The 14,987-nt window shown below is 41.7% G+C and overlaps 1 protein-coding gene across 4 annotated transcripts in view; it reads left to right on the forward strand.

Moving 5' to 3' along the window:
• Positions 1-4,461: 4,461 nt before the first annotated feature.
• rb1 (retinoblastoma 1) overlaps positions 4,462-14,987 on the forward strand; it is a 246,209-nt gene continuing 235,683 nt past the window's right edge. For all 4 annotated transcript variants that reach the window (XM_041210963.1, XM_041210965.1, XM_041210964.1 and 1 more), the window contains exon 1: positions 4,462-4,664. In XM_041210963.1, the coding sequence (XP_041066897.1) occupies positions 4,600-4,664 (65 nt within the window). In that variant the 5' untranslated portion in view covers positions 4,462-4,599. The remainder of the gene's footprint in view (positions 4,665-14,987) is intronic.

The following is a 14,987-nucleotide window of genomic DNA, read 5'->3' on the forward strand; positions in this document are numbered from 1 at the left end:
CGCTGTGGATAAAGGGGAGCCTGTAAATGTACTGTATTTGGATTTCCAGAAGGCATTTGATTAGGTGCCACAGCAAAGATTATTGCAGAAAATAAAAGCTTGTGGTGTGGGGGATAACATATTAACATAGATAGAAGGTAAAAGCGAAATAGTGCGGATGTTGGAAATCTGAAACAAAAACAGAAAATGCTGGAAAAGCTCAGCAGGTCTAACAGCATCTGTGGAGAGAAAATAAAAAAAACAAGAAATAGCGTTTTGAGTCCTGATGACTTCTTCAGAGCTAAAGAGAAGTAAGAATGTAATGAAATTTATACTGTTTAATGGGGGTGGAGCAGGTGAAGCTGGATAAAAGGCCAGTGATAGGTGGAGGCGAAGGAGAGAGTGTCAGAGATGTCATGGCCAAAAGGATAAAAGGGTGTTAATGATAGTCGTACTGGCTAAAGGAGGTGCTGATAGTGGCATTAAGGTCAGAAAACAATGTGATAATAGCAGGACAAGGGTAAGCACTCTGGAAAGAACAACATGAACAAGTGACAGGTGGCCCTTGTTGGGGGAGGGGACAGTGGGGGGAAAAAAGATTGAAAATAGGATAAAAGGGGATAAAACAGTGAATACAAATGAAAATTAAAATTAAAATTGAAAAATGAACATTGAAAAAAGGGGATAAAAATGGGTGAGGATGGTGGAGAGAGTTCATGGTCTGAATTGTTGAACTTAAGTCCAGAAGGCTGTAAAGTGCCTAATCGGAAGATGAGGTGATGTTCTCCAGTTTGTGTTGATACTTCAGTTGGAATCCACATGGGGTGAGACGGAGACAGTCACTGAGGAAGGAAATATGGTTGCAAAAGCGAGTTTTGGTAACACCAAAACAACAACACAGCATAGATAGAAGATTGGCCGGCTGGCAAAAAAACAAGAGTATGCATAAATGGGTCATTTTCTGATTGGCAGGATTTGACGTGTGGAGTCCTGCAGGGATCTGTGCTGGGGCCTCAACCTTTTACAATTTATGTCAATGACTTAGATGAGGGGAACAAAGGCAGGGAACTAAATTTTCAGGTGACACAAGGATAGGTAGGAAAGTATGCTGTGAAGAGGACATAAGGAGGTTGCAGATGGATAAAGATAGGTTGAATTATTGGGCAAAAATCTGGCAGATGGAGTATAATGTAGAAAAATGTAAAGTTGTTCACTTTGGCAGGAAGAATGAAAAAGCAGAGCATTACTTAAACAGAGAACAGCAGCAGAATTCTGAGGTTCAGAGGGACCTAGTGCACAAGTCACAAATTAATATGCAGGTACAGCAAGTATTTAGGAAGGTGAATGAAATGCTATCCTTTATTACAAAACGAATTGAACATAAAAGTAAAGATGTTATGCTTCAGTTAAACAGGGCATTGATGAGACTACATGTTGAATATTGTATGCAGTTTTGGTCTCCTTATTTAAGGAAGGATGTAAATGCATTGGAGGTGGTTCAAAGGAGGTTGACTAGATTGAGACCTGGAATGAGTGGGTTGTCTTATGAGGAAAGGTTGGACAGACTGGGCTTGTTTAGAAGAGTGAGGGGTGACTTGATTGAAGTATATATAATCCTGAACGGTATTGACAAGATGAATGCGGAAAGGATGTTTCCTCTGGTGGGTGAGTCCAGAACTAGGGGGCACTTTTAAAATTAGAGGTCACCCTTACAGGACAGAAATGAAAAAAAAATCTGAGGGTTGTGAGACTTTGGAATTCTCTGCCTCAGAGAATGGTGGAGGCAGGATCATTGAATATTTTAAAGCAGAGGTAGATAGATTCTTGTTAGTAAAGGGAATCAAAGGTTATCGGGGTAGATGGGAATGTGGAATTCAAAACAAACAGATCAGCCATAATCTTAATGAATAGTGGTGCAGCCTCAGGGGGCTGAATGACCTACTTCTGCTCCTATTTCGTATGTTCATATCTGTCACTCGAGTAGTTCTTAACTCTTGTGAATAATTAAAGTCTCATTTTCCGGTCAAATCTAATGTTAATTACTTCAATCTGCCATTTACTATGAACCCAAACAACGTGTTCCAAGTCCTCTCCATGTCACGCATCAGCTTATACAGTGAGAGGCCACTGCACGACTTGGCCTCTAAAGCTATAAGTGAATAGTTTCAGAACACTGCGGAGAATGAGAAAGTAAAGCTCAGCCAATGCACTGACACCACCTCCCCCACGGTCCCAAAAGCATTTTCATAGTACTTTGGGGCACTCTTCCTCACCTAGACTCTGAAATTAGTTTGTCAGAGGTTTCCAGCAATTTGAGTCAATAGCCGCAGTAGAGAAAATCAGCTAATAAAAACAAAAAAACTGCGGATGCTGGAAATCCAAAACAAAAAGTCATGAGGACTCGAAAGGTCAACTCTTTTCTTCTCCGCCGATGCTGCCAGACCTGCTGAGTTTTTCCAGGTAATTCTGTTTTTGTTAGAGAAAATCAGCTACCTGGTCACAACGTGCCTCAGTAGATTTGTACACCATCACTTCAACAAAGTCACAGAACTCCCTCAAATGCTAAAGTATACTATATACCTTGCGAATAATCTTCTGCATTACCTCAAAGTTTCCGACAGCGTATTTTGTTGCCTTGTGCAAATATGAGCTAAACAGCTAGCTGCAACAATGTCCTTTTCAGTAGCTTTCAGGTTTTTCTTCAACACTACCGTACTTTCTGTAATTAACACGTTTTGCCAGCTGAATGCACGGAAAGTCTCCCCAGGCTGAGATGAAACGCACTCAGTTTGAATGCTATTTCTGTTGCAATTGCTTCCAAGGTTTCCTGGCTACCACTTTAGAAATCCAGCAGTAAATACTGGACCACACCAGTACTATACCTTCCCCCGCCTCAAAACTAAAATATCTCAAAACTTAAGAGGAAACACTATCAGTTGCCATTGCCAAAGGAAAAAAGAACGTTTGTTTTAATGTAATCCAAGTGCTTCTGTACAGGATATGGCACTAGAATGTTCTTGCTCAGTGTTTTCGCTTTTGTTTTCCCATAAGTCAGGTCTTTGGCCACAGTGAAGTCATTGTGGATTTCTTTATCAATTTTTGTGCTGCAGTCGATACTCCTTTAAGACTGATGGTACCTCATGTCATGGTAGACTACATAATTCAGCAGCTGCCACTTTATTGCTTAGAGGCAATGCAGGCCATTTTTAAATACTTGCACTGAGTGTAAAATTTGTGCTTTTCCATCAAAATGTGCTGATTCACATCTCTCTTTCTTCAATGGCTGACATCGGTATCACAGTAGTATTAAGTGCAAACTGTATGATGCTCTTGCGCTCCCTTCCTACATTTTTGCTAGGAAATCGCATTCTTTTAACTATTCCTTGAACAGCATCTCTCTCTCAAGCATTTTGAATTGGTGAATGATGGTAATAGGGACAACGAAAGCATCTTTTTTTCATGGGAAATCACTGATCTGAGAAATTATTTTAAATGATTGACATAGGTATTACTAATGGGTCTGTTAGAATAACGGTTCAATGTTCATCCTGTAACACGAGGGATACATGGACGTCCGATAGGATCTTTCTTCATGGCACTTGTGACCTGGAAATGACATTATGACAATGATATTGCAATGAGGCTAGTAGGGTGGCCATTTGGAAATTCCCAGCCTCTAATCACTTAAAATAATATCCATTTGTTGGTGACCCATGGTGAGTGCCTGTGAATAGACATCATCCCATTGGACCATCCCCTCACGGTGGGGGGGCGGGGGGGGGGGGGGGGGCAGAGTTTTAAACTTTAAAATAGAATCACCGAATGGTTACAGCACAAAGGAGACCATTCGGCTGGTTATATCTGCACTTGCTGTCTGAAGGAGTAATTGACCTAGTACCACTCCCCCAAGTTGCCCTTCACCTTACTTTTCAGATAGTCCAATTCCCCGTTAAGTGCCTCGATTGAGCCTGCCTCCACCACACACTCAGGCAGCGCATTCCAGATCCCATCCACTTGCTGTGTGAAAAAAATTCTCATGTCTCTTGCTTTTTTTGTTAATTACCTTAAATCTTGTGTCCCCTGGTTCTCCATCCTTGCACCATGATTTTGTATACCTCTACAGGATCTAAGGCTCCTTCACTGTCGCTGGGTCAAAGTCCTGGAATTCCCTCTCTAACAAGCACGATGGGTGCACCTACCATGGACTGCAGTGGTTCAAGAAGGCAGCTCACCATTACCTCAAGGGCGATTCGGGATGGGCGATAAATGGTGACCCAGGCGGCGCTGCCCACATCCCGCATAGGAGTAAAAACGGGCCTTTTGATAGTGGAATGAAGCCAGATGCGCTGAAAGCCGGACTGGCCCGCAGCAAAGCTGAACGAATGGTCACCCAAGCTGACTGAGCCCAGACACACTCTCTCTCACTCTCTCTCTCCCCCGCGGTTTCCTCGGCTGGCGGCGGTGCTAAGGAAGTGACGCACAAGCCGGAAACGGCGAGTGTGTTTGGCGCCGTCTCGGGGTCTGTCGTGTTGTCCGTTTGGAACCTTTGCAGCCTTTTAAACGTTTGAAAGGCGGCGGCCTCGCGCTCGAGCCAAACAGCCGCTGCTCACTCCACGCGCCATGCCGCCCAAGCCGCCGAGGAGAGCGGCCGCCGGTGCCTCTGAGGAGAGCGTCTCTCCGGGCAGGTAAGAGCGGGGAAGGCAAAGGCAACTTGGTGCTTGTTGGCGGCCTGGCTCCCAGCTCAGCACACCGCAGCCAGGGAGGAGGGAGGAATACTCGGGTGTTTACCGATCAGCGGCTACCACAGTGAACACACAAACCCAGTGTGTGTGTGTGTGTCTGTGTGTGTCTCTCTCTCCCCCTCTTTTCGCGGCACTTGCCGGCTGTTTGTGTGCCTCCTGCCCCCTGGGCTAACAGCTGCTGCAGCTCATTGTGAGTGGATCATCGCCCCGGGGGAACCTTTCAGCGCGATTGGGGCGCTCGGAGTTGACTTTGTTGTTATTTCTCACCGCTGCTACCATGGCAGTAGAACTGGCTCAGAAACCCACTGCCGCCAGCACTAATGCGGCTGGAGCGAATCTGAACTTCAAGCCTGTTTCCTGCTGCTGCGATGGTTAAGAAAGGGCATCGTCCTCCACAAATTGCGCCCGGTTGCTAAATTTTTGGCTTCCAAAACGCGTTGCCCACTCCGTATAATGCTTTTAATGACATTACTATTAACCAGTGAGCTGGCAGGACAACGACTTTTAAGTGAGAGGTAATCAATAATACTAGGAATGCAGTATAACACACCATTGATAAGTACCTGTCTTTTTTAACTCTCAATTTCCATTGAAAAAAGAAAGACTTGCATCAATATGATGCCTCTGGACACCCTGAAGCAGTTCTTTTGAAACGGGAGGTAGTCACTGTTGAAATGTCGGAAGTGTAACAGCACACGGGAAGCGCCCACAAGTAGCAATGTGATAATCACCAGACCATCTGTTGATCGAGGGGTAAATATTGGCCCAGGACACCAAGGATAGCACTGTTGTTCTTTGAAATAGTGCCATGACATAATTCTGTGCCCACCTCAGAAGATAGATAGGGCCTGGTATTAATGTCTCACCCAAAATAGGGCACCTCTGACGGTGCAGCACTCATAGTGGTGCACAGGGAGTGTCAGCCTAGATTTTTGTGCTGAAGTCCTGTCGGAGGATTTGAATCCTGAAGGGGAATTGGGAGGCAAGGGTAGAATCACGGAATAGTTACAGCATAGAAGAATGCCACTTGGCCTGTTGAGTCCACACCAGCTCTCTGCAGGAGCAAATTAGCTAGTTCCACTCCCCTACCCTTTCCCCGGAGGCCTGAAAATGTTTTCCTTTTGGGTGTTTATCCAATTCCTTTTTGTAGGGCATGACTGAATCTGCCTGAAGCCCCCACCTTTCAGGCAATGCATTTCATATCAGAAGCATTCGCTGCATAAAGTTTCCCCTGTGACCCCTTTGATTCTTTTGCCAGTTACCTTAAATCTGTGTCCTCTGGTTCTCAAACCTTCTACCAATGGGTACAGTTTCTATCTACTCTGTCCAGATATCTCGTGATTTCGAGCGCCTCTATCAAATCTTCTCAACTTCCTTCAAAGAGAACAGTCCCAGTTTCTCCAATCTATCCTTGTAACTGAAGTTTCTCATCCCTGGAACCATTCTCGTAAATCTATTCTGCACCCTCTCTAAAGCCTTTACATCCTTCCTAAAGTGTGGTGTCCAGAATTGGACACACTACCTCATTTGAGGCCACACCAGTATTTTATAAAGGTTCATCATAACTTCCTTGCTTTTTTACTCTGTGCTTGTATTTATAAAGCTGTGATCCTGTAAGTCTTTTTAACTGCTTTATTAACCTGCCCATCCACCTTCAATGATTTGTGCAAATGCACCCCAGCTCACTGTTTGTGCACTTCCTTTAGCATTGTAGCCTTTAGTTTGTATTGCCTCTTCTCGTTCTTTCTGTATCACTTCACACTTTTATGTATTAAATTTCATCTGTCATAGGCTGCTAAAATGAGTGAACATATGTCTTCTTGAAGCCTGTCACTATCCCCACAATTCATAGCGCTTTCAAGTCTTGTCATCTGCATGTTTTAACATAATTTCCTGTAGATGCAAATCTAAATCATTAATATAGATCAAGAAAGACAATGGAACTAACATTGATAAAAGCAAAATACAGCAGATGCTGGAAACCTGAAATAAAAACAGAAAATGCCTGAAAAACTCAGCAGGCTTGGCATCATCTGTGGAGAGAGAAACAGAGTTAACATTTCAAGTCTGTATGACTCTTCTTCAGAGCCCTAGTATTGTCCTAGTGTTAACCCATGCAGAACACCGCTGTACACCTTCCTACAGTCCAAAAAAGACTGTTCACTAATACAAATGCAAAATACGGTGGCTGGTGAAATAAATATAAAAAATGCTGGAAATACTAAGCAGGTTCAAAAGGCAGACTGTTATTAAATGGAAAGAGACTCCAAAAAAGTGCAGCACAGAAGGATCTGGGTGTTATCGTGCATGAAACCCAAAAGGTTAGCATGGAGGTACAGCAAGTAATTAAGAAAGCAAATGGAATTTTGGCCTGTATTGCTAAGGGGTTGGAGTTTAAAAATAGGGAAGTCTTGTTACAATGGTACATGGTGCTGGTGAGGCTGCACCTGGAGTACTGTGTACAGTTTTGGTCCCCACATTTAAGAAAGGATATGCTGGCATTGGAGACAGTTCAAAAGAGGTTCAGTAGGCTGATTTCTGGGATAAAGGGGTTGACTTATCAAGAATGGCTAAACAGGTTAGGCCTTTATTCATTAGATGAATAAGGAGTGATCTTATTGAAGCGTACAAGATTCTGAGGGGACTTGACAGAGTAGATGTTGAGAAGATGTTTTCACTAGTGGGGGAATCTCGTACTAGGGGACATAGTTACAAAATAAGGGACACTCATTTAAAACTGAGATGTGAAAGAATTTCTTCTGAGAGTAGTGAATATCTGGAATTCTGTACCTCACAGTTGCAGAGGCTAGATCACTGAAAGTATTGAAAGAGGAGGTAGATACATTTTTGAAACCTTGGGGAGTTGAGGGCTATGAGGAGCTGGCACAAAAGAGGAGTTGAGGCCTGGGGTAGATCAGCCATGATCTTATTGAATGGTGGAGCAGGCTAGAGGGGTCAAATGGCCTATTCCTGCTCCTATTTCTTATGTTCTTTAGGCAGCATTTTTGGATAAAGAAACAGATCGAGGTCGATCATTTTTCATCAGAATCCTGTTAATGTTAACTTTCTATTTGTATTAACTGTTCACCACTAGTGAAGCAGTCCATGTCCAAATGCAGCAAGACCTAGACAATATTCAGGCCTGGGCTGACAAGTGGCAAGTAACATTTGCACCACACAAGTGTCAGGCAATGACCATCTCCAACAAGAGAGAATCCAACCATCGCCCCCTTGATGTTCAATGGCATTATCATCACTGAATCTCCTACAATCAATATCCTGGGGGGTTACCATTGACCAGAAACTTAACTGGACTAGCCATATAAATACTGTGGCTACAAGAGCAGGTCAGAGGCTAGGAATCGTGTGATCAGCAACTTACCTCCTGACTCCCCAAAGCCTGTCACCATCTACAAGGCATAAGTCTGGGGTGTGATGGAATACTCCCCACTTGCCTGGATGAGTGCAGCTCCCACAACACTGAAGAAGCTGGACACCATCCAGGACAAAGCAGCCTGCTTGATTGGCACCACATCCACAAACATTCACTCCCTCCACCGACGCTCAGTAGCGCAGTGTGTACCATCTACAAGATGCACAGCAGGAATTCACCAAGGCTCCTTCGACAGCACCTTCCAAACCCATGGCCACTGGCACCTAGAAGGACAAGGGCAGCAGACATAGGGGAACACCACCACCTGGAGGTTCCCCTCCAAGCCACTCACCATCCTGACTTTGAAATATATTGCAGGTTCTTCACTGTCGCTGGGTCAAAATCCTGGAACTCCCTTCCTAACAGCACTGTGGGTGTACCTACTCCACATGGACAGCAGCGGTTCAAGAAGGCAGCTCACCACCACCTTCTCGAGGGCAACTAGGGGTGGGCAATAAATGCTGGCCTAGGCAGCGATGCCCATATCCCATGAATGAATTTTTTAAAAAACTATTTCCTGTCACTTGACCAATTTTATATTCATGCTGCCATTGCCGCTTTTATTCTTTGGGCTTCAACTTTGCTGGCAAGCTTATTATGTGGCACTTTATCAACCACCTTTTGGAATTCCCTATACACCATATCAACCGTATTACCCTCATTCAACCCTCTTAGTTACCGTATCAAAAAACTGGTTAGTTAAACATGGTGTGCCTTTTACAAATCCACGCCGCTTTTCCTTACTCAGTTGTGGATTACTTAATTCGCACTTGTCCAAATAACCGTTAATTTTGTCCTAGATTATTTTTTCTTAAAGTTTCCCCACCACCAAGGTTAAACTGAGTGGTCTGTATTTGCTGAGTTTATTCCTAGTCATCAAATTTGTTTACCTTGGCCAGACTGATTGTGATCTCTGAAATGTGTTTCAAATTCAGTGTGTTTCTGTATTTGTAGATTTATTGATATTATGCTTATTGTGCATTTTTAAATGTTTTCTGCAATGATAGCACTTTTCTCTTTGGTAGTTGCTGTCGTTTGGAAATTATGAAGAAGGTCATTAAGTTTGCCAAGATTATCTAGCAGGTTTATTTGCATTTGACTCCTTTAACTCTTTGGATCCTTAAGGACATTGTGTGTACCTTTCAAACCAAATCCACATCATGTAAGATACACACACAACATTTTAAATTTCTTATATATAGGTATGGGGTTGCTGCCAAAGGACTGGAGGACTGCAAATGTTACATAAGCATAAGCCCAGCAACAGCACACCAGTCAGTTTAACCTCGGTGATAGGGAAGCTTTTAGAAATGATAATTTGGGACAAAATTTACAATCACTTGGGAAAATGTGGGTTAATGAAGGAAAGTCAGCACAAATTTGTTAAGGACAAATCATGTTTAACTAATGTGGTTGAGTTTTTTGATGTGGATGCTGGTAATGTGATTGATAGGGTGTACATGGGCTTCCAAAAGACATTTGATAAAGTGCTACATTATCAGGCTTGTGAACAAAATTATACCTCGTGGAATAAAAAGTACAGTAACAGCAATAGGTACGTAATTTGCTGAGTGATAAGGAACAAAGTGGTGGTGAACAGATGTTTTTTAGACTGGAGGAAGATATATATTGGGATTCCCCAGGGATTGATGTTAGGACCCCTACTTTTCTTGATTATGTATTAATGATCTAGACGTGCCTTTACAGAGCCCAATTTCAAAATTTCAGGATGACATGAAACTTGGAAGTATTGTGAACTGTGAGGAGGATATTGTTGAACTTCAAAAGGATATAGACAGGTTGATGGATGGTCAGGCAAAAGGCAGATGAAAGTTAAAGCAGAGAAGTGTGCAGTGATTCGTTTTTGTAGAAAGAACAAGGAGAAGCAATATAAAGGATCCAATTCTAAAGGCAGTACAGAAACTATTGGGGGTGGGGGGGTAAATATGTACAAATCCTTGAAGGTGACAGAGCAGATTAATAGCACAGTTAATAAAAGCATTTGGCATCTGGACTATATTAATAGGGGCATAAAGTACAAAAGCAAGGAAGTTGTGATTAATCTGTGTTGTGATAAAACACTGGTTTGGCCTCAACTGATGTATTGCATCTGGTTCTGAGTACCACACTGTAGGATGGATGTGAAGACATTAGAGAGGGGACAGAAAAGGTCTACGAGAATGGTTCTGGGGTGAGGAACTTCAGTTATGTGGATCAGTTGGAGAAGCTGGGGTTGTTCCTTGGAGAAGAGATTGTTGATGGGAGATTTGATAGACGTATTCAAAATGCTGAGAAGTCTGGGCAGAGTAGATAGTAGGAAACTGGCAGTAAGATCAAGTACCAGAGGACACTGATTAAAAGCAATTGGCAAAAGAAGCAACAATGACGTGAGGAAAATCTTTTTTATGCAGTTAGGTGGTTAGGACCTGGAATGCACTACATGAGACTGTGGTGGAAGCAGATTCAGTTGTGGCTTTCAAAAGAGAATTGGACAATTATCTGAAAAGATAAAATTTGCAGGGCTATGGAGGATAGTTGAGCAACTGGGACTAGATGAATTGTCCTTGCAGAGAGCTGGTGCAGGCGCAATGGACCGAATATCCTCCTCCTTTGCTGTAACCATTCTGTGGATAATCTGAATCTAGTTTCTGTTGGCCTCATTTTGCACACAGTTACTAATCTTGTCCTGAATTCTTGGTCTAAGAGACTCTGTGCTGAAAATGAAAAAAACCTCTCTGGTTGTCATGAAGAGATATTAAGGTTTATAATGTTATTGGAAATTATTTTTAAAAATAGAATTCTAGTGAGGGTCTGTGTCTGCATATGTGCCTGTGCGTGTCTTAATTAGATTAAAGCCGGTTAGTCTGGGTGCTTTGATGTACAAATAAAAACAAAAAACTGCGGATGCTGGAAATCCAAAACAAAAACAAAATTACCTGGAAAAACTCAGCAGGTCTGGCAGCATCGGCGGCAAAGAAAAGAGTTGATGTTTCGAGTCCTCATGACCCTTCCACAGAACTCAGTAGAAGGGTCATGAGGACTCGAAACGTCAACTCTTTTCTTCTCTGACAATGCTGCCAGACCTGCTGAGTTTTTCCAGGTAATTCTGTTTTTGTTTTGCTTTGATATACAGCAGTTTTGAGATGTTAATTGGGTGAACAGTAAGGTAAAGTGTTAATTTGCATTCGTTGAATAAACCATTCAAGACTGTGGGTAAAATCTTGCACCTAGCTAGGAGAAGCTAAACAATGTGTTCATTTTTTCAGCTTACTAATAAAATTGGTGCTGTGAAAGGAATTTTATTGTTAGAAGAGCTGAGGTTCAAAAGACCTAGTGATACAATGGAAAATTTACATTCAAAGAGAAAGCTAGGTATATAAAGAAAGGAGTTTGTGTGTGTGTGTGTGTGTGTAAGAGCTAACCAGCCTATACACCTCCAACCAACTTGCAAAAGAACCTCATTTGGAATTTGTACGGTAAAATTTGCTTTGCCTGGTGTCCATTTAAAGCCTATGGGTTACTGTTGCCTTAGTGGAGATTAATCTGGGGATTTGTTAACAGGTTATTATAGTAGTAATTTGTAGCCATGTATATGTCTTTAATTTGTTGTTAAATTAATAAATGTTTAATTTAGTTTTATATAAAAACCACGAGACTCAGTGGTCTTATTCCTATTGAATTCAAAGTCTGCATCTCAAAATTACAAATTGTAAAAATGGATTATGACAGTTGCTTCAAGTTTTCCTCTGGGATTTGAACAACTCAGCCTCTACTATTGGCTGTGTCATAATACTCCAGCTATTATTGTTTCAGTGAAACTACTGTCGGGATAGGGCAGAGCTTATTTTGCACCTGTGCAGTATTTGACCAGAGAATGTTCCCTGACACCAATTCTGAGAATTGTTGTGTGCCTTTCATCAGCACTGAATTTCTTTCATGCTTTTTATGCCATTAGCTCCAAAAATAGGGGGAAGTCATTTTCTGTCCGCATTGAGATAATATCACTTAACATCCCACTATACTGTGTGACCACTTGTATGTTTGTCTAGCTTTTTATAAAGTGATTTCATTATTTCTACCATTGTTTAATTGATTGGAAATTGGTTGTAAAGCACTGACTTTAATATTCTGCTTTTAAGTATAGTCCCTAGGATTTCTGTTAAATTGAATAGTGCAAACATGGCAGTTTTCCTCTGAATGTACCATTCCCTTATGTAATATTTGCCTTTGTTTAGTACAAATACAAGTAATTGACTCAATCCATATGTTGTGTTATGTGTCTGATAGTGGAATTTAAGGATTCTGCCATCTTCATTGCAATATTGGGGAAAAAGACTCCAGTTTAATTTTGTGCATTTTATCTATTGATCAATTATGTGAAAAAGTTGAATTATAGTTCTGTAAATGCATGGGTAACTGAGAAGATTGAGATGTATCCCTTTCCATGCTCCCCACCTTCACACACGACTTTGACGAGACATGAGTATTGTGGCTTGAAGTGTTTGAATGTGAAGAGTGTACAGGTGTGATTGCCAAGACACAATTATACTACCTCAGAAAATTAAAATCTTTTCCAGTACACTCTACAGCTGTAGTTGAGTGCTATCCTTTTTAGATGCCTCACCTGGTATTGTAATCTTTGGAAAGCAGACTCTTTTTAAAGGTACAGAGATTATTGAACTGGGCAGGAAGGGTATTTGATGAGCAGATCTTTCTTGACAAAATTGCTCTCGAAGAATTTAGGCTATATTAAGGAGTGTCATGAACAATGAGAATCGCCCCTTGTTTCAATATTATTGTTAGTTGCGTTCAGGGAAAAGGTGACAATCCCTCAGATGCAGGAAAAATTGATTCCTGAACTCATTAGTGCCCTTCTCTATAAAAGTTTTTAGCAGAAGTTTGATGAATAAATGAGGATATGCACTCAGAGTGGGACTCACTGGCTGATTATTTTAATTGTATTGAAATGGTTTTTAATACCTATTTTAATGAAAATTATCTGATAGGATAATATTCTTTCTTTTATTGATATTCATTTATGTGTAATTTTTTAATGAATGAGCAATGCAACCAAAATGAATTTCCATATGACAATAGAGTGAATTGAATCGAATTGAAATTCAGCTGTCTTTTTTTTAAATAAAAAAAAGCATGAATCTGCAAAAGGAAATATTACCATTTTACATATTCAAATGGATAATGGGGCAGAATCTGATCAGTTCTATTTGAATAGAAATGTGTTTTGTTCAGTGGCCAGCAAGGGCTGGGATTCTGCCCTTACCATAATTTACCCATCTTCCAGGAGGCTTGTTCAACTGCCACACATTGGCTTATGCTCTCATTTTGAAGGTGATTTCATCTTTTTAATGTGGGGAAATATCTTGTCTGCAAAGTGGACATGGACAGTTACTGCAGTCAGGAACCTCTCATTTGAGAGTCAGGTCCATCTATGAAATATTTGTGTAAGTTGATTGCATGACTGACATGGGACCATTCTAGTTTCAGGTAGTATCCAAAGTCTTGGCAGATGCTGTTTGAGAAGGTTCAATTCTTTACATTTCTTGGTCAGATTCCTAAAGATTCAACTCCAACTGTAAACAGAAAAAAATGACATTGGACATTCCTCACTGTAACCTCACTTGAGACATGGGCCCGTTCTTCCCCAAGTAAGACCCCATGGAAAAGAATCCAGTGCAGGGAAGTCATGTGCATTCTAAGACTAAACTAGGAGAGTTTTCCAAAATCTGTTCCCTTTCGTTGCCCACTGCCAGCAGTGGCTCAGCACCCTGATCTTTAGTCCTGATGTGACTTCTACGCACCAAGGACCTGTGGCATAACCCCTTCATATTTCTCTCTATATGCCCCTACCACCATGGGGTAATTCCAAACCTGTGCCTACACAAAATAAATGCAGCTGGCACTGGCGCAGTGGACAAACAGCAATATATAGTTAACACCACTATCACTAATAGTTGTTTGGTAGTACAGAACTTGAGTATTGCTGAAAAAGAGACAGGTTGAAGCTTTTCATCTTGCACTCATCAGGACACTGCACAAGAATACCAATATAAGGGGGAAAACAACAATTTATACTGTATATGAAGAGAATGCTGATTGGTTGACATGTGGACTCTGGTTGAGGTGTTGCCATAGAGAATACACCAGTGATGGTGACTAACTGTTAACTGCCAAGCATTGTTTGAAATTTAAACTAGCAGCTTGACTCAGATTGATCAAGGCATTGCTCTGAGGAATGAGTCAGCAGATGGCAGTCACTTATTTTGTTTAGCTGATACAGGCTCAATGTGTGTACATGTTCTTTCTATCTGCAAAGAACAGGGCCCAGTGTATTAATATATGTGGCTTTGCATGAACTGTCAGTCATCATCACTGATGCATTCTCCATGGCAACGCCTCTATCAGTCAGAGTCCACTTGCCAATCAATCAGCATAATTGTATAAGTATAAATTGTTGTTTCCCCCTTATATTTGTATTCTTGCAAATTGTCCTGCCAAGTTTTTATTCATTCATGGGATATGGGCATTGCTGGTTAGGTCAGCATTTATTGTCCATCCCTAATTTCCCTTCAGAAGCTGGTGGTGAGCAACGTTCTTGAACAGTTGCAGTCCATGTGGTGTAGATACACCCACAGTGCTGTTGGGGAGGGAATTCCAGGATTTTGACCCAGTGACAATGAAGGAACAGCAATATATTTCCAAGTCAGGATGGTGAGTGACTTAGCGGGGAACTTCCAGGTAGTAGTATCCCCGTGTACCTGCTGCCATTGTCCTTCTAGGTGTTGGTGGATGGGGTGCCAATCAAGCAGGCTGCT

Source organism: Carcharodon carcharias, chromosome 18, assembly GCF_017639515.1.
Source record: "Carcharodon carcharias isolate sCarCar2 chromosome 18, sCarCar2.pri, whole genome shotgun sequence".
In the NCBI taxonomy this organism is placed as follows: Eukaryota; Metazoa; Chordata; class Chondrichthyes; order Lamniformes; family Lamnidae; genus Carcharodon; species Carcharodon carcharias.